General features: G+C 32.3%; 1 protein-coding gene across 3 annotated transcripts in view; it reads right to left on the reverse strand.

Moving 5' to 3' along the window:
• The window catches only part of Nbea (neurobeachin), a 536577-nt gene that overhangs the window by 310776 nt on the left and 211805 nt on the right, over window positions 1-13996 (reverse strand). For all 3 annotated transcript variants that reach the window (XM_070002976.1, XM_070002975.1, XM_070002977.1), the window contains one exon: window positions 4279-4340. In XM_070002976.1, coding sequence (XP_069859077.1) covers window positions 4279-4340 — 62 coding nt within the window. The remainder of the gene's footprint in view (window positions 1-4278; window positions 4341-13996) is intronic.

The raw sequence follows: 13996 nt of genomic DNA on the forward strand, positions 1-13996 counted from the left end.
AACAGGGCCTTTCATGACAGTCACTTAGCTGGTTCATAGATTCAATTTGATGAATTATACATAGTAGAATTTGATTATATTCAAGTAAAATTATGATGCCATGCTTTATTGTTCCTCACTCATTTCATAACTATCTACAGAACTTGAAAATTGGATAGATAACCCTAAATTTCTTGAGAAATGGGAAAATATCACTATACGTTTAAAAAGAACCACAATGCTTATCAATGTAATCATTGAATAATTAACTATTCAACTAAATGTAACATAATTTTTCGTAATTTAATGAAATTTCTAAAGACTCTGAGAAAACAAATGCTTCATGGAAGTTTTCCTTATATTTATAGCTTTATTACATACAACAAAAATTCTTGCAGTACTGAGTCTATGTGAATATTATTTAACAGTCCTCTACATTAATCTTACTGCTCTTTTTAGTACTACCTCTTAGCTTTATTACATTTTGATGCAGAAAAGTCTTTTTCTTTTTTACCATCTGACTGCAACTGTATCAACTTGGAGAAAAAAATTGAAAAAACATTAATGTTCAAAGGCCAGATCACTTAAAAGAGAAGATTGTTCTTTAGTTGTGGTTCCTTTGTAAGTGTTGCTTTTAGAAGTCCTGGAAAATGCCTTGATCACATCAGTAAAGTCACTAAAAATCCTTTTTATTTAAGTATATGAAGCATTTTAAAAAAGAATAAGGTCAAATAAAAACCACAAAATAATTCATGCTAGTAACTACATACATAGCTCCCAAGGACTTTTGTTTGCTTACATATTTTTAGATTTTTAAAATTAGAATAAAATGATTTATTAAGCATGCATTTCTTTAATCAGTGTTAGAAGCCAGACAGCACTTACATACTGAGAAATACTTATTTATATGTAGTTTTTCAATTTAACAAACATTTTCTATTGACTGATAAGGCATACACCCAAACACAAATACATAACATCTGTTAAGATTTACTTATTAAAACTTAAAGAAATCCTATGGGATCATCATCAATTTTTCCTGGAGTACTTCTCATGTAGACATAAAATATCTGGAAACAATTAGAAACTATTAAAGTGCTTTGAAAAGTTTACTTGCTATTGAAATTTGCTATTTATAAAAGAATAAAATGTAAAAGCAAAGTAGGTGCATGTGAAGAGTAATGGAGAGTATCTCACAGCTGATTGTAAAAGTTAAAACAAAGCTGAGACAGACCTGTGATAAATAGACAAACTTGTAGGAAACACTGTACTTCACTGACTATGCACTGACTTTGTCTAATACAAGTATACATCAATTATTTTATGCAGCTAATTTCACATTAAAATGACAGGAAACCAAAGAGGCTATGAACTACAACTTTAATACAAATTAAAGGTGAATAAATAATAGAATTATATTTGTATTATAAAAAGAAAAAATACCAAGAATATAGGAATAGCTGGATATATCTTCTAATATCTTCTTAAAAGTTGTAATACATTTTTCACATAGATGTAAAATTCCACTGACTGGGGGTAAGTTAGATGCTGTGTCCCTTGGAGTTCAAAAGACTTCCCATATGAACTGAATTATCCTTGACTAGTACCTTCAAATACTTGTAATATGATCTCATGTAAATTTAGAACATATTTTGGACACAAACTATTAGTGAAAGTACTTTTATTCAAGATCTCAAATAAAATGGAAAAAGCCTAATTTCATTAATAATATGTAGTATGTAGTAATTTACATGAAATTTCCAAAATGAAAACAAAAAATAAATAAAATCACCTAATGCATCATAGTAAAGAACAACAAAATGCTTCAAAAATGTTAATTTTCCCTTACTTTTTCCAATCTGTAGCTGTCTACTCTCTACAAAAATTCTGATTTTCCAATGGTTCATCTAAATTTGGGGATTAAAAACATACTCTAAGGAAATAAATTAACTAGAAAATTTCATTTGCATTGAAAATTTATTTTCACCAAGAATTCAGTCACTGTGCATATCTCAGGTGTATGTATAATAATGCAAAATATTTTCCTCATTCTCATTTTAAACTATTTTTATGAATACTACTACTGATTATCACCCTGTGGAGCTATACAATACTTTCATAGGGCTAACCGAAAAAAATAAAATGAAAAGTACTCAGAGGCTTTAAGCTTTAAAGATTCATCAGTTTTGCTTTCTGCCTTGGCATGAATATAGCTTACAGAACTTTGCTAATTCTACAGGGATCAACTCCATTGTACAAGAGATGCATTAAAGCCCACAGAAGAGAACACTACTTTCAAGAAAGCTATGCCAAGCAATCTCCATAGCATCATTAACTCTATTTGTATTTACATCTCTTTATGAGAGATCTGCTACTGCTATGTTTGTCCTGCTAATGAGTGAAAGAATGTAAGTCATCATGAATTTGAGAAGCAGACAAAAATGGTAGGTTATTTTTAAAAACTTTGAAGACATGTCCATTTTTTTCCTGTTCTCAAGACCAAACTTTTAAAGTATCCAGAGATAAACTAATGATCTACAATGGTAGTTTACAAGCCTGATTTCACAGTATAATCGTAAATGCCTCCCACCCAAATTGGATAAAAGAAATCATTTGTTTATTAAAAACATTTTATGAAAGCAACATTTCGGTTTTACAGAACATAGTAAGATAATTGGGGCTAATTTTTTTGCAAGCATACTTCTTTAAGGCTCTTAAATGAGGTATAACTGAATCACTGAACCACTTGAAACAATTTAATTTTTCAAGGTGTTCAAACACACTGAATTATTTTAAAAATTGAAGTTAAAAATAATCTGAGAGACATGTTTATAAGACAGCTTTGCTGAACACTAAAAGAAAGTGCACTGCATAGAGAGCTTAAATTTCTCACTCTTCCTTTCAATCAATATCTGAGGCAAAGTTTCATCTCTAGGGCCCTTAATGGCAGGAATTCCTGGAGCCAGCAAATGAGTAATGTTAAACCTATGATTAGATGATGAGGCCATCAAAGACACTGGATCCTAATGCTACATTCCTCTTTATTTCTCTGAACTGCAGTGAAACAGGGAGAAAGGAAAAGGAATTCTAAAACCATTTATTTGCATAAACCGTTAGGAACAAGGAAAAAGAAAAAGAAGGTGGATCCTTAAAAACCTAAAAGGTCCAGACAGAACTCTCAGAACATCTCTTGAACTCAGCACTTTTTAGCATTAAGTGACAATTTTCACATGGCTACAAATGAATTTCTACAGGATATCCTTTTCCTTATCCTCTTTTATATCAATATTCTTCTTCACTAAAGAGGTAGAACAAGACTTAATGACTTGCCTATGAATATATTCTTCAGAAAGTAAACCCGAAAGCTGGAAATCAATAGGTAAGTTCTTTCTTTTGTTCTGTCAATGTTTAAAGGATCAATTCATATTGCTGTTTGGAGTAAGCTGTAGTTTTAGCAGACTTCAGGCTAGTTATGAGGAATGGTGTAGATTTGTTTTTCTTTCTTTTAGAGAAACTAGAAATAAATGTAATAACTATATAATACAAACATATTGAAGGTCTTTTTTCAGTTTGAAATTATTTAAGTAAGTATAAATGTTTTTATAGGATAATCGGGTTAGACAGAGTAGGAAAAAGGAAAGACCATTACATTTCTAGTTTAATTATCAGAAAATTGCAATATATACATTTTAAAAAGCTGAATATAGTTGTTAAGGATTCTCATTATTAAAGATAAACAGCTTTAAGATTTTTACAGTTTCTGATCGATTTCTGAATCTATATCTCCATTTTTTATATCAGAAAACAAGGAAAGCAATACAACAAAGGTCAGCCATCAGTGAACTGTATTACATGTACTCCGCTTGGCTACTAACTGAAAAAAATCTTTAGTTTTCATTATTATCTAACAAAGAGTAATAAATATTGCAACTAATAATGCATTCCAATATTGTGAAAAAATTCATTAATTTTAAAAGGTGGGGCATTCAGTATTGAAAGACGTACAATAAAGATGAAACAATAGGGAATGACAGAAAATGGGAGAATAAGGAGGGTAAGAGACTAATCCAGTTAAACACAGATAGACACCAGAAAATGGAGGACTGAGGATTAGACAATATCTACATGGTAAGGCCATGTACTTTCTAACAATAGCTTAATAAATCTGTTTTCTCTATGGTAACTGAAAGGTGTTTAAAGAAATCATGCACACACATATATATGTAACATACATTTTATGAATCACACAAAAAAAATCCTCATACATATTAAGGAAGTCCAGTTAATGAGATTCTGTACCTGAGAGCAAAGCAGCATAACAAGCTCAACCACAGATGTGCTGGACTTCATACAGACAAGGCCTACAAAATAGAAAGGTTCAAATCATTATACAGTTTTAAGTTATAAAACTTTGCTTAAAACAAAACTCCTAAAATCGAATAAATGAAATATTCACTAGCTTACACTTTGATTTAGATTTCAAGAACATGGGAGAATCACTAAAAAGCAGACTTCATGTTTCAATTACTATTTGGTCACAATTTAGTAGGCAAGTGTTGATTATTAAAATTTTTGAGCAATTAGGGCTGTTTTTATCCCCAAAATATTTTTGCTCTGTGATTGTTTTGCATATCATTGAAGATCTTTCTTTGAAAGACCAAATTAAAATAATTTACAAATAGGGAATTTCATATAGCATATAAAACTTGCCAACTAGTTCTGGTAGGAGCTGTTAAATGTTATAAGTATGTAATAACGACCATCACTTAATTGGCAATTCAGTAACTGGGAGACATTGCCAGTTTCTACGTACACTGTCTCTTAATTCACATCTTTTAATATTCAGTTCTGCAAGTAAGAAAGATCTCTTTTAGAAATAATTTAAACATTAATTACTTATCAAAACTCTTCCAGGTAAAAGATGATTCATCTATATTATTATATATGATAAGGCTAATGATCATAATACTAGTTTGAAAATTTTCCAGTCTGTAATCCCGAATTAACAGTTTCTGTGAAAGGGTATGTTTAGTTATTATGTTCGTTAACAGAAGACATTCTGAAAGTTTTTTCTGATTTTTAAAGAACTTTTTTTTACAACAAATAAATGCATCTTTTAGCAAGAAATTCCCCAGTCTTACATGTGCAGTGGTTAAGCTGAAAACTGAAACAAAACTGTTCTTTTAAAAACTGATTTCAATAAATGGTCTCAAGAATCTTGTAAAAACACTTGCACGTATATTTATTGTAGGTGGTAGATAAATGGCCTTTTGTACCTTATTGCCAACAACCGTGTTCTTATTGCATAGACAGAACAAACTGTAATAAGGCACTAGTATATATCATCTTACCAAATCTTTGAGCAGACAGATAATTAATAAAATAAGAAGCAGAAGTAAAAAAATCATTAAGAAATAATTGATCAGCCATATTCTTGATCAGGGACTAGAGTGAGAAAGATTAAAAGAATGTTTGTCACCTACTATATGAATTATGACAAAATATACACTAACAGAAGCCCACAGGATCACAAACTATATATTCATAGTGGTTTAGAAATGTGAGAGTGATATATGGAATTATTCATAGTTTATTTGTTGTACTCATTTTAATATATAATACCTTGAAGTAAAAATTAGAAAATGTAATCTTATTTATTTTTTTGGTGCTAGTGTTAGATACTGGAGCTTTAACTCAGGGCCTTGAGTGGCTCAACTTTCTCACAGTTACTATTCTACTTGAGCCAGGCTTGCAGTTCAAGCTTTGTGCTGACTCAATTTAGATAAGTGACTCACAAATTTGTCTGCTCGGGCTGCTTATGAACCTTGAACCTTCACTCTCAGACTTGTAAGTAGTTAGGATTATAAGTATGAGCTACTGGCTCCTGTCTTTGTTCTTTCATTATGAACTAATTTTTTAAGCAAACTTCTAAAAACTATATAATAAGATTCATAATGCTTAGATTGCTTAGATATACTATCATTCTATCATAAAATTACATAAACAAGGACTGGGAAGATGTCTCAGTAGTAGAGTGCTTGCCTTGCATGCGTGAGGCCCTGGGTTCTATTCCTCAGTACCACATAAGCAGAAAAAGCTGGAAGTGGCGCTGTGATCAAGTGGTACCGTGCTAGCCTTGAGCTGAAGAGCAGTGCCCAAGCCCAAAGGCCCCACAACCAAAAAAAAAAAAAGAAAAAGAAAAAGATGGCAAATGCATATTAATGCTTTTTTCAAGGCAATAACAACAAATTGATAGGACAGAAAAACAAATTCATAAACAGTATTTACTCTCAGTATTTTACTGAGTGCAATTTGAACTCCATAAGCCCCTGTATGAATGTGTTTTGTCTACTTTTAGATGAAATAAACTAATATATCCTCCTTAAAAGAAAACAGAAACTAACCTTGACAATAAGAACTCAAGTGAAAGCAACCTTCAAACTATTTTTACCTTCAAAAATTATAGTCTCATTGGAACTTTTTTTATATATCAATACAGTATGATAAAAAACAGTAAAGACCAATGACATTAATATTTAACAATATTATTGGTCAATGACATTGAAAATACAAACTTTGATGATTCTTTATCTTTAATAAAACAGCATTTTTATGTAAAATTTTGAGTTGTATTTAACAAACATGACTTTGTATAACTTTAATAAAAAAGCTCAAGACAGTGGTGATGCTATAAATAACTCCTATGTGGTAAATGCATTAAGCAAATATTTTGCCAGTAAATGTCTCACACATAGTTTATCTTATTCTTATGTAGCAAGAGATTCATAATTCAATCATGCTATGTGATGTTTCCTTATGAGAAAATGATAATGTTAGAACTTGAAAGACAATAGTAATAAACAAGACATTATAATAAGTGTAAGTTTGATAAGAACCCAAGATAGTACTTCAAATTAAGGTTCATTTAAGTTTATATGTATTATAAGCCATTTTTATATATGCTGTGTCATTTAATTCTCTTAGTAACTTGAACTTTGAAATAGTTTGAACTACTTATTAATCAATAAATAGATGATATTAGATGACTAGTCAAGATAAATTCAGTAAGTTGTGCAATTAGCATCTGAGGTAAAGTCATATAAAAATATCATTAATATTTGCTACAGAACTATATGGATGATTCAGCATTAACAATATATGATTATAGGAAAGGCTCTGATGGCTAATTCCGACCATAACTTTGATGGTTTTCTTAGTGAAGGTACTCATCAGAGATGGGAGGGAATAATAGCTAACACAAAAGATACAGAGGAAGCAATGCACAAAGAGAGAAAAACATTAAAAAGAGATTTACAGCTTGGAAGCTGAATGACTATAGTGCAGGGGATATTTGAAAAAGCAACTAGGTTAAAGTAGGAAGACTAGGTTAAAATTCAAAAAGTAAAAATGAAAATAAAATACAATCAGAAATGATTTTGAAAGTTCAAAGAAAGAATTTAGAGACAATTATAAAATGGGGCATGGGTATGTATGACATTCCTATTCAGAGATGTCAATCTGTGCTTCGACAGCACCTAAGAAGTTGTACATGCATAACTTCACCACAAAAATCCACTTAGCATTACGAACCACTGCATAGAACATTTTCACCAGAAAAACAAATTGCCATAATATTCTGACCAGAAATACTAAACCAATACTGCAAACTGCATAGCTTACCATCATAAAATGAACAACTGGAATAGAGGGCCTGACAGAAAGAAATCTTGTACATAAGAGGTCTTTCAGAGTGTGGGAACTTGCTGTACCACAGGCATGAGCAATTGGAAAGGAAGTGAAGAAAGTAGGTGACTTTACTAAGACAGACAATGGTGGTAGGGAATCTTGAGAACTTCATGGAAACTATAAAGTATAGAAGTACAGAAAGAGTAGCCAGCAAATTTGCCTGGAGAAACTTTATTTATGCTAATGATTTTCAGCCTATTCATGTAGGCAAGAGAGAGAGAGAGAAAGAGAGAGAGAGAAAAAGAGAGAGAGAGAGAGAAAGATAAGATAAAAATGGAACTGGAATGTAAGGCTATACATCATAATTATAGCTTTACTTTTCTGCTAAAATAATGATTGCCTGATTGATAGTTATAATAAGTAGTTTATTTCTCAGACTAGAAAAAAGAGGATGATTTATATTCTTTTATATATTAATTCCAATGGTTTAAGGAAAACTACATTAAAATCTTGCTATTAATGGCTTCCCTCAATATTGTATTAAAGCTAAGCAACTGAATTCATCAGGAAACTAGAAATTTGATATCTTAAATTTCCCACCAAAATTTCTTATACTTTTGTAGCTAAACATTTCAATAGAACTCCTACAAACAGAATTGAAGCATTTTGGAAGTGATATATATATAATTTACTTTATTTTATTTTTTAAAGATTAAGAATGTTGAAAGGTGGGAAGAAGGCCGAGCAACTACAGCATTAAGATCTAACAAACCACACAGTGATGAGCTGCCTTTGCTTCATATATCCCAGAGTTGGAGGCAAATAGGCCAGTAACTCAGACAGGTCAATAAATATTTCACCAAACTTTGCTCTATGTAGTCTGAGGAACAAGAAATGAGCAATCTAGAAGAAAGAAAAGTACACCTGCTGTACTAAACAATTCATTATAGCCACGTAATTCCCAAATATTCATTTTGACTGGTTTATTAATGTTTCCAGTATGTTTTCCAGTGATGGTTCTTACAGATTTTTTAAAGTGATCAGACTCAATTATGAATTGAGATGAAGAGAATATTCTAGCCTTATTAACATTAGTATTAAACCAATTAACTGTAAAACCTTGGTCAAAGTTACTCTTTTTGTTGTTGTTGTTGGTAGTGGTCCCGGGGCTTGAACTACGGACCTGGACATTTTTCCTCCACTTTGAGCTGCAGCTTTATGTCTGGTTTTCTGGTGGTTAATTGTAGGTAAGAGTTTCATGGACTTTCCTGCCCTGGGTGGCTTTGGACTTCAATGCTTAGATCTTAGCTTCCCGAACAGCTAGGATTACAAGCATGAACCACCAGCGCCTGGCTTCAGAATTACTTTATGCTAGAAATTACATTTGTGCTAATCCATCAAAATGTATCAGGAAAATATTTTGCAATTTTTTTCGTTTTTAATTTGAGACAGTATTATACTAGGTAGGCTAGCCTGGCTTTGAACTCTCAATGTTCCTATCTCCGTCTCTTCAATGTTTTGAATACAAATATTTGCCAACATACTATGTTGACAATTTCTTAATGTTCAAAATCACCTCTTCCTTTATGTGACTAACCTCTGTTTGAACATTCCACTAAGATTGGTATTTCTAATTAACATATACTAAAATTGGATTAAAATTTCTAAATTACTTGCTATTAACAAAATTTGGGATTGGTGCTTTTGTTTTGTTTTGGTTTTTATTTTGTTTTGTTTTGATTTTTGTTTTATGCCAGTCTTGGGGCTCAAATTCAGGCTCTGTCCCTGAGCTTTTTTGCTCTACCGGGTAAGTCACAGCTCTCCTTTTGGCTTTTTGATTGGTAACTGGAGATCAGAGTCTCATGGACTTTCTTGCCCAAGCTAGCTTCAAACCACTACCCTCAAATCCCAACTTCATGAGAAGCTAAAGATTATAGGCATGAGTTACCAGTGCCCAGCTTGAGACTGGCTATCTTTTGAAACTGCTATTTTTAAATAATTTATTTAACAAATTATAATTAAGCCACTTCAGGCCTTGTATTGAGGAAGGGCCAGAGAATTTAAGAGATATAGTCTTTGATATGAAGCAACTGGCAACCAAGTTACAGAGCTAAAATATACAAATATATAAAAGTAGTGTCCTGAAAATATAATTCTAGTACAAAACTATATTTCCAAATTACATAAAACTATAATTTTTGAGGTTTGCATGGGACAGTTATATACACAGATTAAACTTTAGTTTCACAACACAAATTTCACAACTAACCCAAGAGACGTTCCCTTTTATTAACTTCTTGATTTAAACAGCAAAGAATCATGCAAAATAGAAAACCAGAAGACATTTTTGCTATCATAAATCATCTGGACTCTGCAATTATCTTTAAGTATAGAACCAATTGTTATTCCTATATTACTACTCTTTACTGACTTTCTTCTCTTCTCCCCAAGCTCCTTCAAATTCCAAAAACCTCAATTAAATTCACACAGTACTAAACTATGGCTAGTTCAATTCAATATCATGTAAAAAAGACTGTTCAAACAAATATGAAAATTTACATATGTTTTAAACTTACACATCATTACAGTAAAATTTAATAATCAAAAGGGGAAATATACCAAGTTAAACAGATTAAATAATGAAGCTAAATTAATGAAGTTATAATTTAATCAATATTGCTATAGTAATCTTTTCATATGAAAAGTAAAATAATTTATATTGTACAAAATATCGATGTCTTTTTAATATATAATATGGATGAAGTTATCTAAATTCTAACTTCCTTATATATAAATTCTCAAATATATTCAAAGGCTTTCTCAAATTTAAGTAAATATAAATAATAATAATATATTGCTAATTTTTACACTCAGAAAAAATGTCTTTTCTTCCACATGCTTAAGTAAATAAACCATCTAAAATGGAAGTGTTGTCGCCGTTCATAATAATGTATTCATGAAGTCAAAGACAAAATGCGAAGAAAATTTGTAGAAGAAAACTATGTGGTAGTCTGATTAAAGCTTAAAAAGCATAAAAATTATTTCAGGTTATTGCAGGCTTAAGTGGAGGTTAGTCTCACTTATTTTCAATAGTTCATTAACTTATCCAGTAATTGTAGGTTTAAATTGTTAAGTACCCAGAGAAAGCATACTAAATCTTCAAAAATCTCCTGGTATTGCTGAAAGCCGAAACCTCTTAAATTCAAGCCAAGCTGAATTTTCTTTACTGAGTCTACCATTTAAAGAAAATACTGGAGATATGTAATTAGTCTAACTTTATTAATTCTTATGAACAAACACTTTTTGGAAAGTGTTTTCTATTCGTAAAATTGATAATCTTGAAAGTTTATTGGGATAATATGGTATAAATCATATATCTGAATAGCATACTAAGGTAAAATTAGTTTGTCTAACCAGAAAATGTCATGTGTATTCATCTAGTTATAGTACAGAACAAGATCTTAGGACCAAATTATATGTTATATACCAGAGAATAGCTCAATAATGGTGCTAAAGAAGTTACTGTGTATGTTGTTTATAATAAAAGAAACACACTGCTGGGTGCCGGTGGCTCATGCCTGTAATCCTAGCTACTCAGGAGGCTAAGATCTGAGGATCACAGTTCAAAGCCAGCCTAGACAGAAAAGTCAGTGATACTCATCTCCAATTAACCCCCAGAAAACCAGAAGTGGTGCTGTGGCTCAAGCGGTAGAGTGCTAGCCTTGAGCTAAAGAGCACAGGGACAGCACCCAAGCCCAGAGTTCAAGCCCCATGACAGACAAAAAAAAAAAAAAAAAAAAAAAAAAAAGAAAGAAAAGAAAAAAGAAACAAACTAAATTAGTGGAACAAATTATGATTCAGATCTAGAAAAAATGTGTGTACTGGGCTTATGTCAGGGCCCATGTACGAAACAGGTATGTCCTGTGTGGTGGAGAAGCCTGGAGTCTAAGTGTGCCCACAGATGAACTGAGTAATTTCAAGATATGAGACTAAGACCAATTTACAACAGTGACTTGGAGAACAAGATAAATGATATTATTGAAGTAATTACACAAAATAATGAAATTATGAAATGCCACAAGGCAGGACATAATGTATAGTTACAAATTTCTAGGGAAATAGTGACTTAGGGATCATTCTAAGACGAGTAATCGCAAATTATGTTATTCACTTCATAAAGCAAGATATCTGTTTAAATTTTAACAGACATCTTTTTCTCTTGAGAGTATACCTATTCCTAAGAATTCTATTGCAAAAAAACCCGTAGCTATTGAGCTAATGTGATCCTCTACTAAGACTACCCTACACTTATACTAATTACTACAAATGAGGGAAACAATGGAGCCTATGTTTTTTTGGGTCTGGCTTACTTCACTTAATATGATTATTTCCGCATATTTCCATTTCCTTACTAATGAGGCAATATAATTCTTTCTCATAAAATTCCACTTTGTATGTGTATATATGTATTTATATGTATATATATATATACATATGCATATATATGTGTACATATATATGTATGCATATGTATATATATATATATATATCACATTTTCTTGATCTATTCATCTACTGAGGGGCATATAAATTGGTTCCATATCTTGGCTATGGTGAACAATGCTGCAATGAACATGGTTGTGCTAGTAGCTTTATTATATGTGGCCTTGCTTGTGGTCATTTGGGTAAATGCCCAGGAGTGGGATTGCTGGGTATTAGGGAAGGTCTATGTTTAGTCTGAGGAACCTCCAATACTGCTTTCCAGAGTGATTGAACAAGTTTACACTCCCACCAACAATGTAGTAGTGTTCCCTTTTAGTCACATCCCTGCCAACGTCTGTTATTATTAGCTTTCTTGATTATGGCTATTCTACCTGGAGTGAGGTAGAATCTCAGTGTTGTTTTGATTTATATTTCTTTTTCTTGGCCAGTCCTGGGGTTTGAACTCAGGGCCTGGGTACTGCCCCTGAGCATCTTTTATTAAAGAGCCACTTTACTTACCACTTACCACTTCTGGCTTTTTCTGTTTATGTGGTACTGAGGAATCAAACCCAGGGCTTCATACATGCTAAGCAAGCACTCCACCAATAAGCAACATTTCCAGCTCCACCATGTGATTTTTTTAAGTAAATAGTTTTAAAACTAAATAATTATATGTTTAACAAGAAAAATATCTTTGGTTGAGCTCAGTGCAATAAAAACAGCCTTATGAAGTATAGAGAACATGGTAAGTATGAATAATAACATTTATCATATATCACAGATCATATGTTTTCATATGGAGAAGGAAATAACATTCTAACTGGAATCACAAGACCAACTTGTATTGTCAAAGAATCTGCTTCTAATGATTGAGTAGTAGAATACAATACATTCTGTTAACTAGATATTAGCCAAAAATAGACTAAAGCTTCAATTCTAGCCTAATGCAGTGGCTCACACCCATAATCCCATAAACTGAGTAGGTGGAGATGTAGAGTAGGTGGAGGTGAAGAGATAGCAGTTCAAGGCCACCAAAAAGTTGAGTGAGAACTAGGTCAACAAAGAAGCCTGGCATGGTGACAGACAACTTTGATCCCAGTTACTTGTAAAGTGGACATAGGAACTTTCCAGTCTGATGCCAGGACTCAGGTAAAAATTTGAGACATTATATGAAAATAACCGGGGTATTACAGGTGTGGTGGCTCACGACTGTAATCCTAACTACTCAGGAGACTGAGATCTAAGGATCATGGTTCAAAGCCAGCCCAGGCAGGAAAGGCCATGAGACTCTTATCTCCAATAAACCACTCAGCAAACCGAAGTGGTGCTGTGGCTCAAGTGGTAGAGAGCTAGTCTTTGTAGAACTGAGGGGTAGCACCCAGGCCCAGATTTCAAGCCTCATGACCAAGCAGAAAACAAAACAAAACAAAAAAACAACAGAGCTTTTGCTTAGCAAACAAGAGGTCCTGAATTCAAATCTCAGTATTCCCCAAACAATGGTTGTCCTAAGCAAGGAGGGATAATATGTATATAACCAAACAACCAATAATAATGAAAACAAAATAACTACACATGAAAATAAAAAAAACCAGACATGGAGGGTGGAGGAGAGAAACTGAACCTTTTGTAAAAAGTTCATGAAGTCACAGCTCTGCATAGGTATTGGCTCACAAATAATTAAAAATAAGGAAAATCTTACCATTTGTGAAAAAAACAGTATCACATTCTTGGTTTGTATTATCTTGTTAGTATAAAAATCAAAGAAGGCTGGGCTCCAGTGGCTCAGAAGTCTAATATTTACTACTCAGGAAGCTGAGATATGAGGAGCCAGCTCAAAGCCAGCCCCGGA

This window comes from Dipodomys merriami, unplaced genomic scaffold (assembly GCF_024711535.1).
Source record: "Dipodomys merriami isolate MVZ:Mamm:240054 unplaced genomic scaffold, mDipMer1.0.p SCAF_6, whole genome shotgun sequence".
NCBI classification, from domain to species: domain Eukaryota; kingdom Metazoa; phylum Chordata; class Mammalia; order Rodentia; family Heteromyidae; genus Dipodomys; species Dipodomys merriami.